The sequence below is a fragment of the Capronia epimyces genome (assembly GCF_000585565.1).
Source record: "Capronia epimyces CBS 606.96 chromosome Unknown aczIQ-supercont1.6, whole genome shotgun sequence".
NCBI classification, from domain to species: domain Eukaryota; kingdom Fungi; phylum Ascomycota; class Eurotiomycetes; order Chaetothyriales; family Herpotrichiellaceae; genus Capronia; species Capronia epimyces.
The window spans coordinates 562,784-584,422 of record NW_006912909.1 but is presented as its reverse complement, the minus strand read 5'-3'; the positions used below and the strand labels follow the sequence as shown (position 1 = coordinate 584,422).

Below are 21,639 nucleotides of genomic sequence, written 5' to 3'. Positions count from 1 at the left end.
CAATCAATTTGGAACATTCGTACCTATCGTCGAGCGATGCCTTCAAGCTGACATCGCGGATTATGGCGTTGGTATAAGCCACGCGTTCGGAGATGGCTTCCAGGGTCTCGTGGATGGATGCTACAACGCCTCCTTCCGTCAATCATTCAAGATGACCAGCAGCCAAAGCCCAAAAGCAAAAGGCGGTGATCAGGATGCAACCTGACTGGCCGTTGAGCTCCAGTCTGCAGGAGGGGCATTGGTAGATGCAAACAAACACCTACACGAGATGACCAGCTTTTTCGTTTGTACGCATGATGGGAAACTCTTCTGCCTGCGTGTCCTACGCAGGTCTTCGATATACCAGCAGTACCACGAGACCTATCGCCAGAGATTGCCGATGCTTGCGCTGGCCTTTCATTCCATCTTTTGAAACTCAACAGGGGGCTTCCACCTGAGATCGCCGATGATATGCATGAGAGCCAAGCTAAAAGCTCGTATGTTTGCAAGACATTCCTTGGTAACAGTGAAGAAGAGGATCCACAAAGGACCTTTTGAACATTCTCCTCCTCGCAGAGCTGATGTCGAGTTCGGCCAGCCCCGAGTGCCTTTACCGCCGTGATGCTGACCCATGGGACAAGCATCCCATGTCAAGATGCGCTTTTGGAGACCCCGGCGACAACCTTACCTCTCCAGCATAATTGCTCGACCGATTGCTCTTGGCTCATCAAGCCTCTTTTCCGTTGTTCGGCTCTAGCCATAGACAGGGTGCATTGTGGTCCAGGTTTCAAGTAGCAGAGCAAACCCTTTCAGAAGGGTCACTTGAACGAGGTTCTAGTAACCTTGGGGGGAACGTGGTCTTCCAACTGCCTCCTCATTCTAGCCTTTCGGTCTGGGTCAACCTCTGTAGGTAAAAAGCTTCGTGTTTGGCATGTACCGGGCTTCGCTGACGTTTGTCGAATCCCAAACAGAAGCTGATGCTGTGTGACCCAGCCTGGGCACGAGCATTGGTGCCTCTCTATCGATGCCCGGCCCAATTGATACGCCAGCTCTGTCCCTCACGTGGTCTTTGTCTTCGTCCCTTCGCTGCGCCTTTAGCTAACTGAGGATGCGCCCCATATGTATGTCTCGTTTCCCATCAAAGAATCTCCTGATTAGGATCGTTATGGGAAATCATCCTGCACCTGTGCATATCGACTTGAAGTTGGCTTCTACCCGTTGCCAGTCAGCTCTACGGGTCGGTGCTGTCATAGTTTTCTCTGTGTACACGACAGGGTCAGCTTGTTGACTACTCCAGCAGATATCAGAGAATACAGAAAGGCGATCAAGGGACACACCATGGCAGGGGTTGCAGTCCAGGGATCTTATGCAGACAGGATTTGTGGCTTACCTTCACCAAACCCTTGAAGAAGTCAAAACTGTTCGAATCACTCTGCAGGGTCCACCTGCGCCCAGTCTCGCGGTCTTCCCACGCAAGCTCTTCTGCAATCAGCAACCCATAGTCCCTAGTGATCCCTTTGATTCGTGCGCGTTGCCCGCCTTCGGCCTCCAGAGTCACAATTTGGTCCATGTGAAGCCAGTGGTCATAGTACATCTTCTCCATGACCTCGTCGAAGCCTGTCCTTAAAAACCTGGCGTAAATGTCATCAAAAACCGTGAGAATGCGGGCCAACAGCTTCTCTAGCGTGAAAGGCGGCACATTTTTAGGGAGAAACTGCGTGAGCTGGTTCAGAGAGGTAGTTGGTGCAGTGTTAGAGGTGTTCAGGCCAATCCCGCACACAGCGATGTATTCTTTGGTGTTGTAGTGGCTGTTAACCAAAATCCCTCCAATCTTTGTGTAGTTTTCGTTTCGATCACCACCGTTCTCCGCGGCCTTGTTCGGATCTAGGGCGAAGATGTCGTTCGGCCACTTTAGTTTGATCGGCATGTTTTCGTAATTTTTGCCATCATACGATTTGATACCTTGGACGATGGCTATCGCAGCCAGGTACTGGACGAAGACGACTGGGGCAGTCTGCATCTGCGCCATAGGGTGTCGGATGACAGTGCTGAACATAAGACTGCCAGCTGGCGAAACCCAGACGTTGGAGCCTCGACCTCGGCCTGCTACCTGAATAGTGGCCGTGGCGGTGAAGCCCTGAGGTAGATTGCGGAGTATCCTTGTGTTCTTCTCAAGCAAGGTATTCGTTGAAGTAACCACTTCTCCGTATAGTAGATGAGTGCCAAAGCTGGAGGTGCCAGGAGTTTGAGACTGATATTTTTGGAGGCTGGCGTAGAAAGTACGGTGATTAAAGTACGGCGTCGATTGGGATTGAGGATGATCGTTGTCATAGACGAGTACCTGTTTGGCCACTGTACTATAATCGATAATCCGGTCGGAGCTGCCATGGCCTTGGTCAGCAGACTCCTTTGTCTCCATCTGCGAAGGCAGGGCTTTAGCTAGTTCATCCAATTTCCAGGCGGGAGCCTTCACGAGGTAAAATGTGTCATTTTCATCCTTGATGAATTCCTCGCCGTGTTCATCCTTGTCAATGAGATGGCCCAGGGATGACACGACACTTGCCGTATCTGCAGGTTGCAATGAAGACAAATGCATATAGGACAGGGACGGTACATTCTGCTCCTCGCTCACAGTGAGCCCGAGTTTGGTGAGACAGGCTTTGATGAAATTCATGCGCTGGTTCTCATCCTCGGCCAGGGCTTTGATAACATCCGAGAACTGAGGAACATCCGGCTTGGGCTCAAGGTTGACAGCAGCAAATCTAGGCTTCGTCAGTGACCAGTCATCTGCTGGCTTCCCAAGAAAGACAAACTCTGGATGTGGGCCCGTCAATACTGCTGCTCCTTGACCAACCTTACAATAGACAACAGCAGCTGTCCCATCTCCAGGATCGACACTAAGAGGTTCTGTGTAGCTCGCCAGGACCTCGACACCCTGCGACTTGTATTTGGGGGCATCGACGAAGACCCCTCCACCGTTGTAATAGGATTTGAACACGTTCGGCACAGTTCCTGTTGACAAGACGGTCTTGTCGACCTTCACTTCTGCGGCTCGGGCCCCTTTCTCGCTGTGATAGACAAAGCCAGGAAATGCACAACCTCGAGCAATACCAGGATAGAATGCAAGTTCTCGATCGCCCACGACTTCCATGAGCTTGTTTCCTACTTCAAACTCACATCTTCGACTTCCATAATAGCCACCAGCACAAAATCCGATATAGATGCCACCACGTTCGACAAATTGGCGAATGCGTCTGTTCCCTTCGCCATTGAGTGTCTTGCAGTACCCTTGATCGGCTCCACCTGGAAACACCAAGGCAGCACAACTTGCTGTCCATGGCTCCTTGATGAGCATATCACCAGTGACGGGGATGACGGCATAGTTGGGAGACAGCAGCTTCCGAAGGGTGTATAGACAGTGCCGCACGGATTCCACGGTGCTGCCGTTTCCTGAAGATAGCATTAGATTTCGGTTCGCTCGCCATGCTTCCTGAGTCAGCGCACCAGAGTAAACGAGGATATTCATTCGTTTAGTAGCCATTGTCGCTGGTGGCGTGTTTTTGCTCGATGGCTAAGGTAATTTAATCAAGTCAAGAGCCGAGTATGTCAGACGAGCACCAACGGCCCGACTTCGCAACACGTTTCTCGCCCTCAATCCACCTCGGCTCGAGGCGAATTCAACCAAAAGAGATGTCGAACGAAGAGAAAGCGACCCGGCCTGAAGCTGGCGAGGATGAACTTGATGAATGGTAGATGCCAACCGATCCCGTGTCATTCCCCCAGTGGTGGTGCTAATTGTGCGCTTCTAGGGACCAGCGGATATTCAGTACCGGCTGTGCTGGTAGTGGACCACTGTGCAGTTGACCGGAAAATAGCTCTAATGTTGAGTGTACAGAGGAACAGCTTCGAATGAACGATTGCTACTATGAAAAGAAAGACTGGCGAGCGTGTAAGAGAGAAGTAAGTGTCGGATCCCAACGTTAATAATGTCGTCGGTGGTTGGCACGAGGCAGTTCTCCGCGCCGCTGTTTCCTCCTCGGCACGGAAACACACCAGCTAATTAGGAGGTGCAGATGGAGGCATTCAGACAGTGTTGGAAGCGCAAAGGGAACGACGAGCGAACTCAGAGCAAAGATGCGCCGGTGGAAAAGTAGACGCTGGTACTAGTGACGAGCCCGGCTCCAGGAGATGGGTGTGGGAAATCGCAGCTCGCCACGGCCTTTTTCATGTTGTTGAGTTGCAAATCCAAAGGAAACTCCAGCCTGCGGTTCGTAACTTGGATCTTCCCTCGCGTTTGCAATTGCTCGCTTCTGAATTATAGACGGCTTTTTTGGTCATTTCTGACGACCTCAACCAATCTTCCTTCTCGGGTTGCCTCTTCTACCTGAATTCTGTCTTTGTTGCAACCATGTTACGAATTCCCCGACTACCTATCAACTCCGCGCGGTCATCAGTGACAACCTCTCTTTTCTCCCCATCAGCATCGCCACGCACTTCTATTTGTAATGATCTAGTCGCCAAACGTGTGGTACGCTCGATATTCATCCCCTCCTCTGCCCGAAGGGCCGAGCCTGCGGCGAGTCCAAGTCCAGTCTCGCAGAAGACAACAGTTCCTCCGAAAAGCGCGCCCAACGCCTCCAATGTGCAGTCGACGAACAGCTTCGATGACCAGCCACTGGATACTCAGGCAGACGATCCGTCTCGAGTTGATTGGACAAGATCTTTCCATGGGCTCTCCACCGAACCATTTTCCAAAGAAGCTGCCGATATTCTGCAGGCGGCTCTCGACCCCGAAGATATTGAAATCAAGCCTGATGGAATAGTATACCTACCGGAGATAAAATACAGACGCATCCTGAACAGGGCATTTGGCCCGGGAGGTTGGGGACTTGCTCCTAGGGGCGAGACAATCGTCACCGACAAATCCGTCACCCGGGAATATGCATTACTGGCCCACGGACGGTGAGCAGGACGGAACGTTCCAAGGCCCAAGGCTGACAAGCAGGCAGGCTGGTATCTATTGCACGCGGGGAGCAGGTGTACTTCAACAAAGACAACATTCCCATGGCATCGGAAGGTTGCAAATCGAACGCTATGATGCGGTGCTGTAAAGATCTCGGGGTGGCCAGCGAACTCTGGGATCCTCGTTTCATACGCAAATTCAAGGCGGAACATACCCGTGAAGTATTTGTCGAGCACCAAGGGACAAAAAAGCGGACCAAGATATGGCTTCGCAAGGTATGTCAAGAAGGCTTCTTGACTTGCTTACTCCCGTACTGATATCGATCCCTAGGGCGATCCGGTGACATATCCCTATGCGGAACTCAAGAAATGATTGCTGGCGAAGCAGGCGCACTGCTTATGACAGGGCGACCATTAGTCCCAGCTTCGCCAGTTGAGGCCTATGTGTTACTTTTGGCACGGAGGATTTTGCAGGTGGTAGGACCTTTGAGCCAACTGTCGCTGTTCAAAGTCATCCACTCGGCCAGTCCAGCGGCTCATTGTCGGATCTATATCCCCTACTGCCCATCACTTGAGAGACCACCACAAACTATCTATCTGGATCCTCTCTTCAACCACGATATTGGTGGTGAAAGTGAATACCACAGAGGTGCTTGGTATATGTTGGTGCCGCATGGGCATTTTCATAACCGTACCGAACCACTTTCGAGGCCCTTCCGACCTGGCACGCAATGTTTTTTCAACAACAGCGTAGACATGACGATATTATGTCTATGGCTCTATGGCACATGATGTGCTTACTGTACAAACACAGTTGTTTGCCGATTTCCTCAGCCGTGATCCACGGAGATCTGGAGGGAGACGATACCTGCCTAGAGGCACATTCTCGGTGCGGCTCGAACAATCCCTACTTCTGCCCCGTCCAGTATATAAATTCGAAGTCGTTCACAAACACTTTTGCAATGAAATTGCAGTCCGCCGGTGCAGCCTTGTCGTACTTGGCTTGATGAGTGCTTGGAAAATCTATCTCCTCCCGCATTACGAATGTCAAGTACTCTTCCACGAGTGCATCCTTTGCCTGTCAGAGATGGGTGTTGGGGAGAATCCACGTTTCACGACAAGTGCCGTTTTTGACCGGCATCCCTGCAAGGCTGGATGAACATTGACATTGAAGTAAAATGGCAGGTTTATCACTGGTTATAGTGGCTGGGCGGTGTATCCTGACAGACATTCAAAGTTTGGCCTCCCGTGTGTCTTTCAATCATTCGCCTAGTAGGTAGACAGCCGAAGCAGGGTCGCTCTTTCTCTTCCTAGGTGCGAGAAAGCATTTCAGGAGTGTAGCAATCGAAGTAAATCAAGCGCCTGTGGTTGTTGCGGTACATGGCACAGATATTACACACCTAGCTGAACACCATATAAACCAAGCACACTGGAAAACGGCCGAACTGCAATAGTAGCCAGCATATTTAGGTACTACCACCAAGTCCTGCATTCTCTCTCTCAGGCTCACCGCCGCACAGCCCCACAGCTGTTGCATTTGGAAGCCCTGCACTGGCAGCAGTATATGTTACAGTACATGAGGCCAAGCAATTCCAAGAGTTCTGCCAGCAGTGTTTGTCTCAGGCCTCGAAGAGACTCTCGACTGGTAATGAAGCCTTCCCGCTTGTCTCAACTTCTCACCTGATGCAGCTGCGCGGTGGCTAATCTAGGTAGGATCGGGACATCTGTTTTGCAACCCGAATCATCCCTCCGATTCCACGTGAAAGAAGTCGCCGAAAAGTGACGGATTGGTGACAGACACCGAGACATAGACTCCTCTACATTGGAAGAGAGTAACAGTGGCAACGTCTTCTCATCAGCTGTTTCTTCCGTGCGCTGTTGTCCTTCGTCCTCCACCAGGTATCACACACAGTTGTCCACGGGCTGCCAGCCGCAGAAAAAGACAAAACAGCTTGATTACCCCGCGCTGCGCCTGGCTCACCTGATAATGGCTGCTGCCCCAACGCACGAACCAACCAATTCGTTCAACGCTCCTTCAGCAGAGGAAGAACAAGAACTTGCCTTTGGCCAGGTATGGAAAGACGCGGCCAGGGCACCTCAGCAACCCAAACCAGCAAACCAGCCAGCAAGTGGAGGACGGAAGTCATCGATCCAGTTTCATACTGCGGATGCTGAAGATACTATTAGAAGGGAAAGCGTCGCACAAGGTCCACGACCCTCTACGACCCAGCGAAGAATGTCGTCCCCTCCTCCGCAAGGCAATTACCAGCGTGGCGTCTCTTTTGACACTTTCGACAACAGAGATGCATCCACCGAATCCTTTACCCTAAACTACAAACACCGCGACTACGCTTCTACATCCCGGACCCGCACATTCCTGTGCGGTACTGATGCCAAAGACTACTCCGAATATGCACTGGAGTGGGTGCTTGATGAACTCATCGAAGACGGCGATGAGATAGTCTGCTTGCGTGTGGTGGAGAAGGACTCAAAAACCGCCAGTGAGACGCCGTACGAGCGTGGCAAATATCGCGACGAGGCCCTAAAGCTCCTCGACAGCGTAATTAAAAAGAACAGCGCGGAAGAGAAAGCCATCAGCATCATTATGGAGTTGGCTGTTGGCAGGGTTCAAGAAATATTCCAGAGCATGGTAAGCGTGGTTCTGCCATTTGCGTTGGATGCCGGCTGACACCGGAACCAGATACAGCTCTATGAGCCTGCGGCACTGGTGGTGGGAACAAGAGGCAGGAACTTGGGCGGCATGCAAGGCTTACTTCCAGGCTCCGTCTCGAAGTATTGCCTGCAACACTCCCCTGTACCAGTGATTGTCGTTCGGCCGACGTCCAAAAGAATGAAAAAGAAACAGAAACGCCAGCTGGAAAGCGGTCGCAGCCTCTATAGTAGCATGCTTGAGCGTGCTCAAAGTGCTGGGGGTAGCCACCTTTACGACAAGGCGAACAACAGTTCGATATCGATGGAAGCTACCGAGCAAGAAGCTGATGCTGTCGCCAGAGCGATCGGTCCCCCCAAAAGGGGCATTTTGAAAGGGACTTATGGTGGGCCACTTGCGCGAGTAACATCAGCACGGAGCGATGTCACTTCAGATGACGATTCACCAGAGCGAGGTTTTGTTTTACCAATCGGTTACTTCAGCACAGAAAGCGCACCCAGAGCCGATCTCGCCATGAAGAGTCCCAGTATTGTTGCCCTACAAGAAGACTGGGATGACGACGACCTGGCCCCATCCAAGTCTTCCACGTCCTCAAAGCGAACAGGGAAACGCCACGAGCGCGGGGATAGCGATGCTGCTATATCTGACACGGAAGATGGCTATCTTGGGGTGCAAAAGATTGTCGAAGAACGACGCCCTTCTGTCAGAGAGACAACCCCGTGGCTGGCAGAAATACTTCGAGACAAACCGCAGAGAAGGTCTCCAAGCCACGGTCGATCGCTTTCACGATAGCATTAGCCATACTCGGCGGTGGCCAATACCAAGCCGTCACTATTCGGTTGTCATCAGACGGAACGGTTGGTAACGTCAGATGCAAAGCGAGCTCACTTCTGAAGAGGCAGAAGTTCCAAATGTGATCACCGGCACCACAGAGACGAAGCTATATTTCGGCAGCTGCTTGGTTGACACAAGGTCCGCTACGTGCTTTTGCTGGCTTGGAGACACTCGCTAGGCTGGGCGACTTGATGGTTGTCTGCAAAATAAACAAAATAAATTTTTTTTTAAACATATGGAATTCCTACAAGCCTCAGTCACATCCCTCGTTATTGTATGACTGGAAACCCCTCTACCAGGAAAACAGTTGTGGAGATGCAGACACTCCAGGGCCAGCGCAAAGGCTGACGCGTCAAGCGTCAAGACAAGCTCCCGTGTAGGATTTGACCGTCCCGACGCCGACTAGGCAAAGGGTCAGCTGGGCTTCGAAGCCTGTTGTTGATGAATTGAAAGCCTAGAGATTTATGACAGATGGGACTGACTGCGATCCCGACGAGCGAAAGAAACGTACCAATACCTCCAGGCCTATAGAATTGGGAGAAGGAAGACGCCTGGTTGGGATAGATTTGACTTCGACTTTCGTCTGGTATCTCAAACGTAAATTGTGAGAAGTACCTAGGTACCTCCTTACCTGGTAGGGAGCACAAATACTGATACCACAGAGGACCTAGGTATCTACTACTATCTCAGCGCATGCGGTGACGTGTCTCCGCGGCGGGTACCTACATTGGACTGGACAGCCACGCCACTGACAGCCACCACTTCCCCTTGCGCAGGTGCCAGCTCCCTGTGCATTGCTGGTACTTTGCGCAGTTGTCCTCAATTGTCCTCCAGAGCTTTCGCGGCGAGAACATGCATTCCGGGAGTCGGCGTACTCGCTTCCCAAGCAGCATCGCTCAATATGTTACCAACCCGCCCTGAGGACTGCGACGAGTGTGTTCCTGCGTCTTTGAGGCACTCTGCTCACTTCGGAACCAAAGCTGCTCTCTCGACTACCCCGTTCATCGCGACATTTGCCTGTCTGACTTTCCTCGCTTACAGAAAGGTCTACCCTCTGTTATCACCCAGTTCTCCAAGGCCGCAAGATGGCGAGAAAGGCCTGCCCCGACCGGCGACATCCCCTTCCGAACCCGCAACGCAGCAACTCGCCCGCCGCATCGCCGCAACCACTTTCTCGTTCACGATAGCGCTTTCCGCTGTGTTGACCGAACTGCTGCTGTGCGAAATATCGAATTCATTCAACCCCATGGCCAGGAATATCGCGTTACAAATCACAGTCGTGAGTCTGCTAGGCCTGCTTGTTGTGGCCATTCCGCTGCTGGGAATATCATCTGCCGTTTCAAAATCTGGGTACGGGTTCCGAGGTCAAAGAAAGACTCGTGTCCGCCTGGCATGGCTTCTCGAGTTGGTCGGCTACGGGGTATTTTTGTGTGGCTTTTGGGCGATTGGGACACTACTCCCTACTTCCCAGAATGTTAATGAGGGTATCAGCCGCCAGGACAGTCTTTTCCAGGCCTGCTTGGACAGACTAGGTATCACCGGCGTTTCCTTGATGGCTCTGCTGTCTGGGTTTGCCTCTGTTAGTGCGATTTGGCAGACCTTTGGACCCAAGGTACGGTTGGTTGCCGAGACAGATATCACCCGAAAACAAGCTGGACTGGAAGCGACAATGGATATGATAGCGGAGAAGAAAGGAAGGCTGAGAATGCTGCAACGGAAGGGCACGGACACCCCCAGTGAAGGGTTTTGGGCTCGGACGCTGGGCTCGATACGTGGGAACGCAGAAACCCAGGAGAAACAGACGCTCGAGATGGAAATGTCGGGCCTCGAGACTATGGGATCCTCTCTTGAAAGCTCGCTGACAATATTGCGGGCGCGGCGGGCCGATCAACTACGGGCATCGACATCGTTGGGACGGATATCTTTAGCCTTCTCCTATGTGTTTTCCTGCTACTGTGTCTATCGCATCTGCACCACCACGATCAACATTGGGCGTCGCATACTATCCACAAGGCCTGCAACATCTTCTGACACGGATCCTGTCACTACGACCATCGCGCTCTTTGCACGGCATGTCTATCCTTCTTTGGATCAGGCCTCGTGGGCGCACCAAATCTCGTTCTTGCTTTCGGGAGCAATGCTTCTTGCATCATTTTCGGCTGTCACGCAGACCTTTCACCTCTTTGCTCGATTCATGCCTACTGTGCTCCACGCAACGAAGACCAATTTTGCCCTTCTGATCAGTCAAATAAGTGGAATGTACGTCATCAGTTCCGCGTTGATGCTTAGGGGCATGATGCCCAAAGAGGTGGGCAGTGTGATCAACAGCGCACTGGGAGCTGGACTGCTGGAGCCTGCTTGGGTGCAAAGGTGGTTCGACGGGTTCTTCATGTTAGCCGTGGTGGTCACTGGGCTGGGTATATTTCTGGGAAGGCAAATTTCTGGCGCTGGGGTTTGGGAGGAGGATATCAATTATGATCCAGCCATGGAAATGTGCAAAGAGTCGTGATAATGTTCTGGAATGTGGAATGAATCATGACGGGCTTCGGGTATTCTTGGACAATGTATTCATAGAGGAGGAGCCTGTTCAACAGTGGTCGGCAAATAGATACTGCTTGATAGGAGACTAACCTGGAACACTAGAGTTTAAAAAGGGCATGCAATTGCGACTCCGTAATTGCACTCAGGAGCGATGGTATCTTATGTAGAGCGTTCTGGACCACTTTAAGGTAGTGTAGCTGGCGGTTCCTGATTCCTGACATGCGGGCAAACTGGAGGAGGACGCAAGTTGCATCTGAATAAATTGATTGGAGGGCCGGCATCTGCCACGCGGAGGCTAGATGATGATCGCGACGCATTTAAAAGACCAGACACATGAATGCCCTTCTAATGTTCCTCAGAAGAGTCTTGTGAGCAATTTGGCCTCAGGTCAAGATTAGCTAACTTGCCCTCAACCTCAAACTTGCCAGGCCCTCAACTTTCCCATTTTCCCGTTGCTATGACCGACCTGTCTTCAACACTCTCCGCCATCCTGGTTCAGAGCCATTCCTCCAAACCGATCCTAGCTTGCAACCGCGACCTCAGCAGAAACCTCGACGCCTTTCTGAATGAAGCGTATCAAATTGTGTGGAGCCATATTCCCGTGCTGTTGCTGATCAGATCTAACTTCCCGGACGATAGAACAAATCCATCTCGTCTCTCCTAAGCTATTTGCACTCTATACGCACTCCGTACCTGTCCAACGCCGCCCCCCCTCGTCATGCAAAGAGGGCTGACGCTACTCACGCCGTGACCGGAGCTGCTTTGGCGAACCAGCATGTGCCCGAACACTTGAGCGATTCACAACGCGAAGCAATTGACAGCGAGACTTCCTCGGTCCTCAGGGAAATCAACAACAAGATTACCAACCTGTCCTCCGCAGTGAACCTTCAACATGATACAGCTACAAAAGTGCTTGAAAAAAAGTATGGACGGCCGGACGGATTGCTCTGGCGCTGGGCTGGAGGAGACGGGGATACTCCAGATGCCGGGAAGTCTCAAAAGCAGATTGAAGAGGAAGGGCAAATCAGGACGACGAAGTCGTTTCGAGACGGTGTGCTGTGGTATCTGAGCAAGAGGTTAAACGATGCCGTCCTGGTTCAACAGGAGATGGTCGAGAAGAGACTGGAACGGGAACGACAAAAGCAAATGAGTGCTCTCCACGATCCTCGAAACAAAGGCGTCAGGGCAAGTCGAGAGGCCGAGTTCAACGTAGACGGGCCAGACGCGCTTCCCAATCGAGACATGCGAGGTCACGATGAATACAAGCCGTGGGTCGATCCCACACTGAAAGGCCCTGCGCAGGAGCTGTCGGCCGAGCAGTTACAATTGTTTGAGGAGGAGAACAGGAGCATATTTGAACATTACAACAACCAACTGGCCAAGGTCTCCCAGGTGGAGAAGAGTCTAATAGAGATCAGCAGTCTACAGCAGACGCTGGTCGGGCATCTCAGCGTCCAGGGTGAAATGATCGGAACCTTGGTTACAGACGCGGTCAACACGGACGAGAATGTGCGCAAGGGCAATCGGGAATTAAAGAGGGCGAGTGAAAGAGGCAGTACAGCGCGCTTAGTCTTCTATGCGACGGTCGGGTTCTGCTCATTCTTGGTGGGTTGGGACCTGATATTTTGATGGCTTTCTCACCCAAACGTTACGAGCATAGGCAGTGATGACCTGAGCCTGCCATTATGTGTACTTTTCAACCGGGGAGCCTAGTGATATATGACGAACTTAGCACCATGTGGCTTATGATGACTGACAGGCGGAAAAGAAGAACTAACGGCATCGTCTGCTTGTCCGGGACACGTCTCCCACTCGGGGCGTCCACCCCAGTTTGCCTGACTATGCCTGACTATGCCGCTCATCCGGTCTTTCCCGCGTCAGCTGAGGGTTAGAACTGGTGAAAGGGCGCGCTCCCTGTACGGATACTATTATGTACTGTAACCATTGCGGGCGGGAGAATGCGGAGAGAAGACTCACACCCCGGAATCAGAATCTATGCATCGCGTTTACATAGGATGAAGGCTAGCTAACTTTTATAATAGCAACGCAAGACTTATGTATCTACATAGTGGAAGTGGGATTCATAAGTGGTGGCCTACGTGTAGAGTGCCTAGGTACCTAAGGTACGGAGTACGGAGTACTGTATCCGTATGTCGTTATTGTCTGTCTACTTGATGGCATGAGAAACCATCCACCAGCGATTGGCCTCTGGCTGGTTTCCTCCCCCTCACTGCCCCATTGAACCCGCTGCACCACAGATACAGAGATAGCCTAGGGAGCCCTAAGCCACCACTTCTCCAACCCCGGGCGTCGGGGCAAACTCATCACAACGTTGTTCAACATTCATCTACGGAGTCTCCTACGGAGTCTCCTACCGAGTCACCTAACACTAGACCTATAGCACTCATACTCACTACCGTCGTCATTTATTCATACCTTGTTGGTGTTGTACCGTGCCGAGATTTCTGGCTTCTCTAGCCTCAAGAACCTGCAAACACATCACACTGGTTGGCGTCAGATTACGATCGAAGACCAACGCGCAGTGCATCCGCCCGCCCTAAGGTATACATTGCCCCTGCATCCATCTGTCCTTGGTACATAATGGCCGAACCAGGCCCCTTTGGTGGCACAATCTAAAACACTTGTCTATTATTCAGTCATGCCCTCACCGCCGAAACCCTCCGTCGTCTCTTTCAACTCAACTGCTACCTCTTCCTCTACCTTATCTTCAGAGACTGACACCAACGCTCGTTTATCTCAGATCAAACAGCACACAATGGGCTCCCTGTCAAATCGTCCGGTCGAGCTGTTCGATGCTGTCCCTCAGGCTCCAGAAGACCCATTATTTGGGTTGATGGCAGCTTACCGAAAAGATCAGTTTGAGAAAAAGGTCGATCTGGGAATTGGTGCATACAGAGACAACAATGCGAAGCCATGGGTGCTGCCTGTGGTGAAAAAGGTGCGCTACGCGACATCCGAGCAGACTTAGTAGTCTTAACTGAACCCTGTCTTGCAGGCAGACGAAATCCTCCGAAATGATCCCAATCTGAATCATGAATATCTCCCTATCGCTGGCCTTCCAGAGTTCACTTCCGCTGCTCAGAAACTCATCCTTGGTTCAGAAAGCCCCGCGATCAAAGAGGGACGGGTACGCATTCACCACAAAATCGCACGGCTTACATCTGGTTTGCTAACTTCAGCCTTGTACAGGCCACCTCCCTCCAAACCATCTCAGGGACGGGCGCCGTTCATCTAGGAGGTCTCTTCCTATCCAAATTCCTGCTCAAACCCACTTCAGCCATCTATGTGTCCAATCCCACCTGGGCCAATCACAACCAAATCTTCACAAATGTCGGCCTTTCCATAAAGTCCTATCCATATTTCTCTGCGAAGACCAAAATGCTTGACATTGATGGACTCTTGTCGACACTGAAAGCAGCACCGGAGAAAAGTATTATCCTGCTTCACGCATGTGCACACAACCCTACGGGTGTTGACCCTACGCAAGACCAGTGGAAACAGATCGCCGAGGTGTGCAGGGCACGGTCGCTCTTTCCCTTTTTTGACTGTGCATACCAGGGGTTTGCCTCAGGCAGCTTGACCACCGATAATTGGGCCATCCGTTACTTTGTCGAGCAGGGCTTCGAGCTGATCATCGCTCAATCTTTCGCGAAGAACTTTGGTCTGTACGGTGAGCGGGCTGGTGCCTTCCACTTTGTCGCTGCTCCGGGAACCAAGGCACAGGATGTCACCAAAAGAGTAGCCAGCCAGCTAGCTGTTCTTCAACGATCGGAAATCTCGAATCCCCCGGCTTATGGTGCACGTATCGCCAGTATCGTACTCAGCGATAGTACCTTGTTTGCCGAATGGGAAAAAGACTTGCGAACCATGTCCGGACGCATCATCGAGATGCGCAAGAGTCTCAAGACCGAATTGGATGCACTAGGCACACCCGGAACCTGGGATCACATTACCAGCCAGATCGGCATGTTTTCCTTCACTGGGCTCTCGGAGGCTCAGGTGCTAGCCATCAGAGAAAAATGGCACGTCTACATGACCAAAAATGGCCGTATCAGTATGGCTGGCCTGAACACATCAAATGTCAAGTACTTCGCCGAGGCGCTGGACGACGTGGTTCGGCATGTCAACTAAATAGGAAGCCTAGGGCGTGAGACCGTATGTTTTTCGCCAACCCGACGGCTCTCTGAAACGCCGCCAACTGTTGTCTTGTCCTTGCAAGCTGGGCCATTTCGGCATTGTATGCAGGTTCCACCGGCAGAGAGGTTTCCTAGCAACAACGGGTAGAAGGAGATTGGATTTTGGCATAATGGGATTACTGTAGATAAGAGCAGGACTTTCTTGGATGCATACCGAAGGCTGCTTTCTCCTTCTGCTTCTGCTTCTGCCATTCCAGATAGGAGATGGGGGTGTTAGATAAAACCACAATCGCCGAACACCATCATGTTGGAAACGAAAGGAAACGAAACGAAGCCAACCGGAATTTCGTCCCCTGTGTCTTGCACCGTGTTGTACTCTGTAATCTGCTTTTTAGTGGTTGTGTGGGTGGGTGGGTGGCCATACGCATGATGCCTTTATCAAAGTCGGCGAGGCGAGGCGAGGCCAGGCTTGCCCTCAGTCAAAGAGTAAGATGATATCAGGCCCTTACCCTTGATTAACGGAACGAGCGCATGGTTAGTATTGGTATCAACTACTCCGTACGTAGTATGGCTTGGTGTCAATCGGGATTAGTATTAACTAATATGGCTTGGTGTCGATCCTGATGATACTGTACGATACTCGTACGTTGAGGATTGATGTAGGTAGATGTCACTGCGAAAACTGAACAGAACACACAACATAGCCCTGAGATGAGATAACATACAGTAAGTAACCTTTTGAGGTTGAGCACTACAAGGTCCTGCCTACCTACGTAGCCCGCTAGAAAAGGAAAAGGAAAAGAATCAAAGGAGGGAGGCCTGGTGGATTCTGTTCACACCGCTGGCACTCGCGCAACACCTGCTCCCTCGACCAGGCGTTATGGTATCCATCTACTACTGATAAGGGAAGGGTCTCGGTTTGAGGACGTGCCGGCACGTATCTTGGTAAGACACCGTGGACACACATACCCGATGTCTACTCATGAGGAGATGACGCAGAGAAGCGTGGTCCCAATAAAGCTCGCCGCTATGATGCAATCTTTGGCCTCATCCAAGGTGTTTCGGAAGGATAAAACTCGACCTTGCTGCGACGGGGTTTGCTCGGTGTGAGTTAGCACAGTGTGCCCGTCAATATGATGGAGGGGGTCAGGGCATTGTAGGCTGGTCGAAATGGCGGCCATCCTGAACAGACGGGCGATTGGTATCCTGAAGCGTAACAATCTTAGGTGTTTTGCACGTCAAGAATCTCGCTCTCTCAGGTGAGAGTCATAGATCATCGCCCAGGCAGTGACCCCCTCACCCTGGCCATCCTGAGTAGGCCATCCCTCGGCGTCGACCTTGCCTTGACCGACCACAATCTCCTCCACGACCCGAAATCCGTAGTGCTCGTACAGCTTGACGGCCTGGCGTGACGTGGCTTCGAGCCAGACCGGCGCGTGGTCGGCCTGGGAGCGCTTCAGAAACGGACTGATCACCGCGTTGAGGCTGCCAGGGACGCGTGGAGCTGAAGGGTTGCGCGCCAGGAAGGACAGATGGTAGAAAGGTCGGATTTGGGGCTCTTCTTCGGGAGTCAAATTCTCAGAGGCGGAGCCAGTGTTCATGTTGGAGGTACCGGAGCTGGACTCGGAATCGGTGGAAGCAGTGGAAGTACAAGGTTCGGCCAGATGCTTTGCCTTGGCCGCTTTGACTCGTGCACGCCACTCACTGAGCAAGGCTCCCGGGCGAGCCTTGGAGTCGATGAATGCTTTGCCCTGAAAGTTGGGCGGCTCCCACAGCGCAATGGCTGACCAGTTGCCCGCGTGCACCAGTTCGGCGGTCGAGGCGGCGCTGTCGAGAATGCCTTGGGAAAAATGACGCTCTCGACGCCCTCGAGGGATAGAACGGGAAGGAGGTGCTGTCCGATCATTGTCAATGATGAAGGCCGTGGTCAGAGGGGTGCTGGAGAAGGCGTCGGTGATGATGCTAATGAAGTGGCCTAGGTCGCTAGAAGCATCAGCTGAGATGAGTGTATACGGCAACATAGAGGAGGTGGTAGTGCAAGAGGAAGGATGAGTTGACATTGTGAAGTCAGTATCGACCCGTATAGTGATGGTAGTAGGTCTCGATGCTCAATCTGGGGTACAACGGTCCTGCTGTGCTGCAGTGAAGGGCTGATATGAGAGACTCCAGGAACGTCTATGGAGGATTGGATCTAAAAGAAGGGCCCTGCCACCTGACAGAGTAGCGATGCAATGGCTGGATACTACAGTACTCCGTAGATAGAATGTGAGCGGAGCGGAATGCAGACGAAGCGATGGAACCCAAACTGTGGAGGGCGGAATGCAGTGGCGGCTGACCTCAGTCAGCTACCAGTAGCAGTAGCAGCTTCCCATGCTCAAGGCCCCGAGCCTACCAGTCAAGATTCAAGATCAAGGGCAGAGCTGAAGCCAGTGTGTTCTTTGTTTCACCTGTCATTCTCTGGCTTGGTCCCTTGTCCGTGGCTAAGCGTGAAGTGATGCCACGATGTGACGATGCCCCCTTAGCCCCTTTGAGACGCGCCTTGTGACCAGCTGCCACATGGGCCGGTGTCATGCCTGGGCCTGGACTTTGGGTCGAGTAAGAGAAACTCGGTCTGTGCGTCACTGCCAGCCACGTCCAGTACGGCCATTGAAGTACTCAGTACGCAAGAAGATGCAGTTCTCCTTGTGGCAATGAGCCAGGATCCGGATGATACATTCCCTGGAGACCGTGTTTGCCCGACCCGTCAAGAGTTCTACACCGTCGCTACCGACAGCCATAAATATTGGTCAACTCTGAGCCACGAACCACAGCAATTCGATATCGAGCGGCATCTATCTGACCTTCTTACAGGAGTGCCACTGTTCACCCTTCATTCAAACAAGAGACTCGTCTGGGTTGATGGCGAGTGGCTGCACTTGAAATGCAAATCAGAATGGGAAACACCCACGGCTTCAACATGTGATATGAAAATCAGAGATCTCACTCACTACGCAAGGCTGGGCCTTTCCACACCTATAGGGTACCAGTATGAGGATGGGATCTTGAATCCGACGCTGTCGCTGGGGCTTGGAGCTTCACCGAATATGCCATGTCTCATACGAGCGTGGTGCTATATCCTCTCTTGTCGTTGGGCAGAGAGACTTGCGACGGCCGGTGAACAGGTGCTCCTTTTGCAGCCGACGCCGTTGAACCTCTCCAATTCCTGGGAGACCATTGTTTCGGGGGAGTGGCACGCAGTGGTCATCCGAGGCCCAAAAACCTACCATGCTCCATGGTCTTGGTCAAAAGTTGGTTCAATTCCTTGGTAAGTCTAAGCCAATACAATGTAACTCTACCTTGTGTCCTGCTAACAGCAATACCTACATATATAGCGTTGACTTACCAGCATGGCCTCCCAACTCCACCTTCGCACTGGAAGCACTTGAGGACTTCTGCGCTGCGCAAAGCATGCACAGAGAATCAGTGCTTGCTCTCTGCACTGCTATCGTCCTCTCGCAGTATCCAGACAAGATAATCAAGCTTCCAAAGTACTCTTTGCCGACTACCAAGTTCACTAAGGGGCCATCTCGAAACGACAAGTTTGATCTTTTCGTGGACAAATATATCACCCTCAGTTGCGCCGAGGAAGGCATAGAATCGATTTTGTGCAGTGCCTTTCTGAATCCCGGAGTGCCATGCAATCTTCTTGGAGCATATCTTCTGGGAGCTCGTCAGGCACTGTCAGAATGCGGAAACATGAAGTCTATGAAGTCCCTAGAAGAATTCATGATTCAGAAGAGACCTACCATAGCGCCACTCTGGTCGGCTGCTCTCTGGTGTGGTTACGCCGAGCACATCTTCAGCGATGCTGTTCTGGGCTATTCATCGGTTAGCCTCCCGGTTTCCACTTGGACTGGGATCCCGCAGTCATTTATTCAGTACGACTATATTTCCAGCGGACCGGCAGGGTTGATCCCACGAGCTAACGAATATCGCATGACATATTTGGTGAACCCACTGGCACCCCCGCCGAACACTCCCTGTCCCCCGTTTGGATATGCGAGGGAGAGAAATCTCAGTCTGGATGTGAGAACCCATCTGGGTCACGATCACCATCTTCAGAGTTACAAACTGTTCTGGGTTACGGAGGAGAGCGAAGATATTCTTGCACAGTCTCTTCCACATCTACGGCGGAGCGCCAGGCTGCAAGACTACTGGGATCTACCCTTAGTAAAGCCTACGCTCTTCCGAGCTGAGTAAGTCGAATGTTTTTCATCCTAACTCGGTGGCTAAGTCGATTCAGGTTTCTTGACGATGGTGATTATGCTTCGGAGAATGCTACGCGGAACATTTTCAATTGGCATAAAGAGATAGAAGAAGGTGGTATATGGCTTGAAATGGATGGCGATTTTGAAACTCGCAAACTCCACATGCATCCATGGATACATCGAGAGACATCAGATTTCGAGTCGGATGCTTCCGACGCTTCTGACCCTGGTGATTGGGAGGTATTTGATCGGGCCAAGATTCAGAAATGGCTCGAGGACATCTCTACAGAGGTTTGTGAAAGCCCTCAGTCAGCTACTGATCAAGCAAACAGACAGACGAGGGAGGCCGTCAGGTGCCACTAACATCTACAACCCACGTTCCTTCGGACCACAGTGGTTGACTATAAAACTCAAAGCCAACAACGCCATTGGAAACAATGGAAAAGGTGGAAATAGAGTGGAAATAGAGCAGAACACGATAGCATGGGCTGCCGACGACCGACCGGCCATGAGAGCATTGGCCGCCCCATGAGGTACCGTGGCTCACATCGTCACGAATTCAATCATTTATGACTTCCGTTTCCACATCCAGTACGAAGGCAAGCGGAGCCTCCGTATATTAAAAAACACAGTGACATTACGACGACAAAACCACAGGGTTACGTGAGGTAGGAGGCCAAATACGGGTTCATAACCTTTGTTTTTTTTCAGTGGCTATTTCTTATGTATACTTAAGTACTCAAAGAACACTACCCTTTTTTTCTTCTTTTTTTTTCTCACCACCACCACTGCTGCCCCATTACTCCATCGTTGCATCGTCGGCCAGCCTACGAAGCATCGATAGCACCTACCTGCAGCACCACCCCCGATCCCAATCACCTCACCACCCAACACCCTTCAGGTCTTCAGGTCTCCCTCCTACGCCTTGTCAGTGCTCATACCGGCTCCGGGCAACTTGTCGTGAGACACGCGGGGCCTCAGGCGGGACTTTGGTAACAACACTGTATTCGCAGCCGACGGTGACGGATTGTCGGGTACCGCCCTCCTCATGTGTGACCTGATACTGCACTCGAGTACGCTCTTCACGGTACTTCTGGCCTCCGTCACGTGGCGAGTGGTCAACTTCATATCGACGGGAACGCTCTGGGTTGTGTGCGACCGAAGAAGCTGTGTGAGACTTGGAGGTCCGACCGTGTACCGTACCAGAGCGGTCGACTTTGGCAACAGCTAGACTCTGAGCTTGTGAAGCTCTACGAGACCCTTCATTGTGAGGCCGCACCGGTAGGTCCATGTAGTCTTGACGTGTGTTGGCCTTAGGAGCCCTGGAGTCTCTTAGTGCAACTGCAGTCTTCTCGTCAAAGGTAGTTCGACGGGAAGAACGACATACCTTGCAGCTTGGATCATCAACATACTTGACAGAACGCTCCTTGGTGGTGGGAAGTCGCAGCATGTGATGGTCCTTGCAGGTCTTGTCCAAGGCCACGGCCCGCCCGGGGTTCTCTCGAAACATGCTGCTCTTGACCACGGTGCGTCGGCTAGACTGGTGACAATTCATGCAAAGAGACTCAGTGGTGAGCACGCTGCAGTTACACATGATTGCGACTGTTTGTAGGAAGATTGAAGACGAGTGCCAGCTCGAAGAAAAAAGCAGGATGTGGAGGTTTCTGTTGAGACGATTACTTCCTGACAATTCTCTCGAAAGACTGGCTTGCGAATGTTGATGCTTGGGATGAAGAGATGTAAAATCTGACAGAGAAACCGACATTCTTATAGAAGTTTTCATGTGGGTGATCGTCCAAGGCAGTGTGTGTAGTTCAAAGAACATCAAAGGCAGTGGTTGACTTGAAACAGACTCGAACAAAGCCCCGAGAATCACCACTGCCAGGCTGAAAGAAATAGAAAGACAAAACATGATTGTCTAACAAAGGCAGTATGGAACAAAGAAGGCAGCTTGGATAAAGAAGGTAGCTTGGAATAAAGAAAATGCCATTGAATGCCTGATCCAGCTGCTGCGATTCACGACCAAACACGGTCCTTTGTTTCGTCGACACAGCCTTGCGGTTCTAGATCGCAGGGAGGACGCGAAGCGAGGCAGTTGGCAGATTCACGCCTCTCGCGGCACGCGGCACGCGGCACGACGCGCGACCATGTGAATGATCTTCACTGTTATGAGTTGCTTCACTGTTGTGAGTTGCTTCACTGTTGTGAGTTGCTTCACTGTTGTGAGTTGCTTCACTGTTGTGAGTTG

At 51.7% G+C, this 21,639-nt stretch overlaps 10 protein-coding genes across 10 annotated transcripts; 7 read left to right on the top strand and 3 right to left on the bottom strand.

Moving 5' to 3' along the window:
- Window positions 1–1,303: 1,303 nt before the first annotated feature.
- Window positions 1,304–3,520, bottom strand: A1O3_07086 (biotin apo-protein ligase; the record flags this gene model as incomplete). Its single annotated transcript, XM_007737200.1, has 1 exon — window positions 1,304–3,520. One exon carries the CDS (start codon window positions 3,518–3,520, stop codon window positions 1,304–1,306), a length of 2,217 nt encoding a protein of 738 aa, XP_007735390.1.
- Window positions 3,521–3,669: 149 nt separating this feature from the next.
- On the top strand, window positions 3,670–3,957 carry A1O3_07085 (uncharacterized protein; the record flags this gene model as incomplete). The annotated part of the gene is made up of 3 exons (XM_007737199.1): window positions 3,670–3,728; window positions 3,789–3,820; window positions 3,875–3,957. Coding segments are annotated over 3 exons (174 nt in total), but the record flags the coding sequence as incomplete, so codon positions are not given.
- Window positions 3,958–4,387: 430 nt separating this feature from the next.
- On the top strand, window positions 4,388–5,314 carry A1O3_07084 (uncharacterized protein; the record flags this gene model as incomplete). The annotated part of the gene is made up of 3 exons (XM_007737198.1): window positions 4,388–4,941; window positions 4,989–5,217; window positions 5,273–5,314. The coding sequence occupies 3 exons, from the start codon at window positions 4,388–4,390 to the stop codon at window positions 5,312–5,314; spliced, it is 825 nt and encodes a 274-aa protein (XP_007735388.1).
- A 1,614-nt stretch (window positions 5,315–6,928) lies between these two features.
- A1O3_07083 (uncharacterized protein) lies at window positions 6,929–8,404 on the top strand (the record flags this gene model as incomplete). The annotated part of the gene is made up of 2 exons (XM_007737197.1): window positions 6,929–7,591; window positions 7,643–8,404. 2 exons carry the CDS (start codon window positions 6,929–6,931, stop codon window positions 8,402–8,404), a joined length of 1,425 nt encoding a protein of 474 aa, XP_007735387.1.
- Window positions 8,405–9,347: 943 nt separating this feature from the next.
- Window positions 9,348–10,955, top strand: A1O3_07082 (uncharacterized protein; the record flags this gene model as incomplete). The annotated part of the gene is made up of 1 exon (XM_007737196.1): window positions 9,348–10,955. One exon carries the CDS (start codon window positions 9,348–9,350, stop codon window positions 10,953–10,955), a length of 1,608 nt encoding a protein of 535 aa, XP_007735386.1.
- A 489-nt stretch (window positions 10,956–11,444) lies between these two features.
- Window positions 11,445–12,616, top strand: A1O3_07081 (uncharacterized protein; the record flags this gene model as incomplete). The annotated part of the gene is made up of 2 exons (XM_007737195.1): window positions 11,445–11,570; window positions 11,627–12,616. 2 exons carry the CDS (start codon window positions 11,445–11,447, stop codon window positions 12,614–12,616), a joined length of 1,116 nt encoding a protein of 371 aa, XP_007735385.1.
- A 1,147-nt stretch (window positions 12,617–13,763) lies between these two features.
- A1O3_07080 (aspartate aminotransferase) lies at window positions 13,764–15,139 on the top strand (the record flags this gene model as incomplete). Its single annotated transcript, XM_007737194.1, has 3 exons — window positions 13,764–13,946; window positions 14,004–14,135; window positions 14,198–15,139. 3 exons carry the CDS (start codon window positions 13,764–13,766, stop codon window positions 15,137–15,139), a joined length of 1,257 nt encoding a protein of 418 aa, XP_007735384.1.
- Window positions 15,140–16,382: 1,243 nt separating this feature from the next.
- A1O3_07079 (uncharacterized protein) lies at window positions 16,383–17,204 on the bottom strand (the record flags this gene model as incomplete). Its single annotated transcript, XM_007737193.1, has 1 exon — window positions 16,383–17,204. The coding sequence occupies one exon, from the start codon at window positions 17,202–17,204 to the stop codon at window positions 16,383–16,385; it is 822 nt and encodes a 273-aa protein (XP_007735383.1).
- Window positions 17,205–18,408: 1,204 nt separating this feature from the next.
- Window positions 18,409–19,383, top strand: A1O3_07078 (uncharacterized protein; the record flags this gene model as incomplete). The annotated part of the gene is made up of 2 exons (XM_007737192.1): window positions 18,409–18,448; window positions 18,530–19,383. 2 exons carry the CDS (start codon window positions 18,409–18,411, stop codon window positions 19,381–19,383), a joined length of 894 nt encoding a protein of 297 aa, XP_007735382.1.
- Window positions 19,384–20,319: 936 nt separating this feature from the next.
- On the bottom strand, window positions 20,320–20,985 carry A1O3_07077 (uncharacterized protein; the record flags this gene model as incomplete). Its single annotated transcript, XM_007737191.1, has 2 exons — window positions 20,320–20,713; window positions 20,804–20,985. The coding sequence occupies 2 exons, from the start codon at window positions 20,983–20,985 to the stop codon at window positions 20,320–20,322; spliced, it is 576 nt and encodes a 191-aa protein (XP_007735381.1).
- Between the last annotated feature and the right edge of the window lie 654 nt (window positions 20,986–21,639).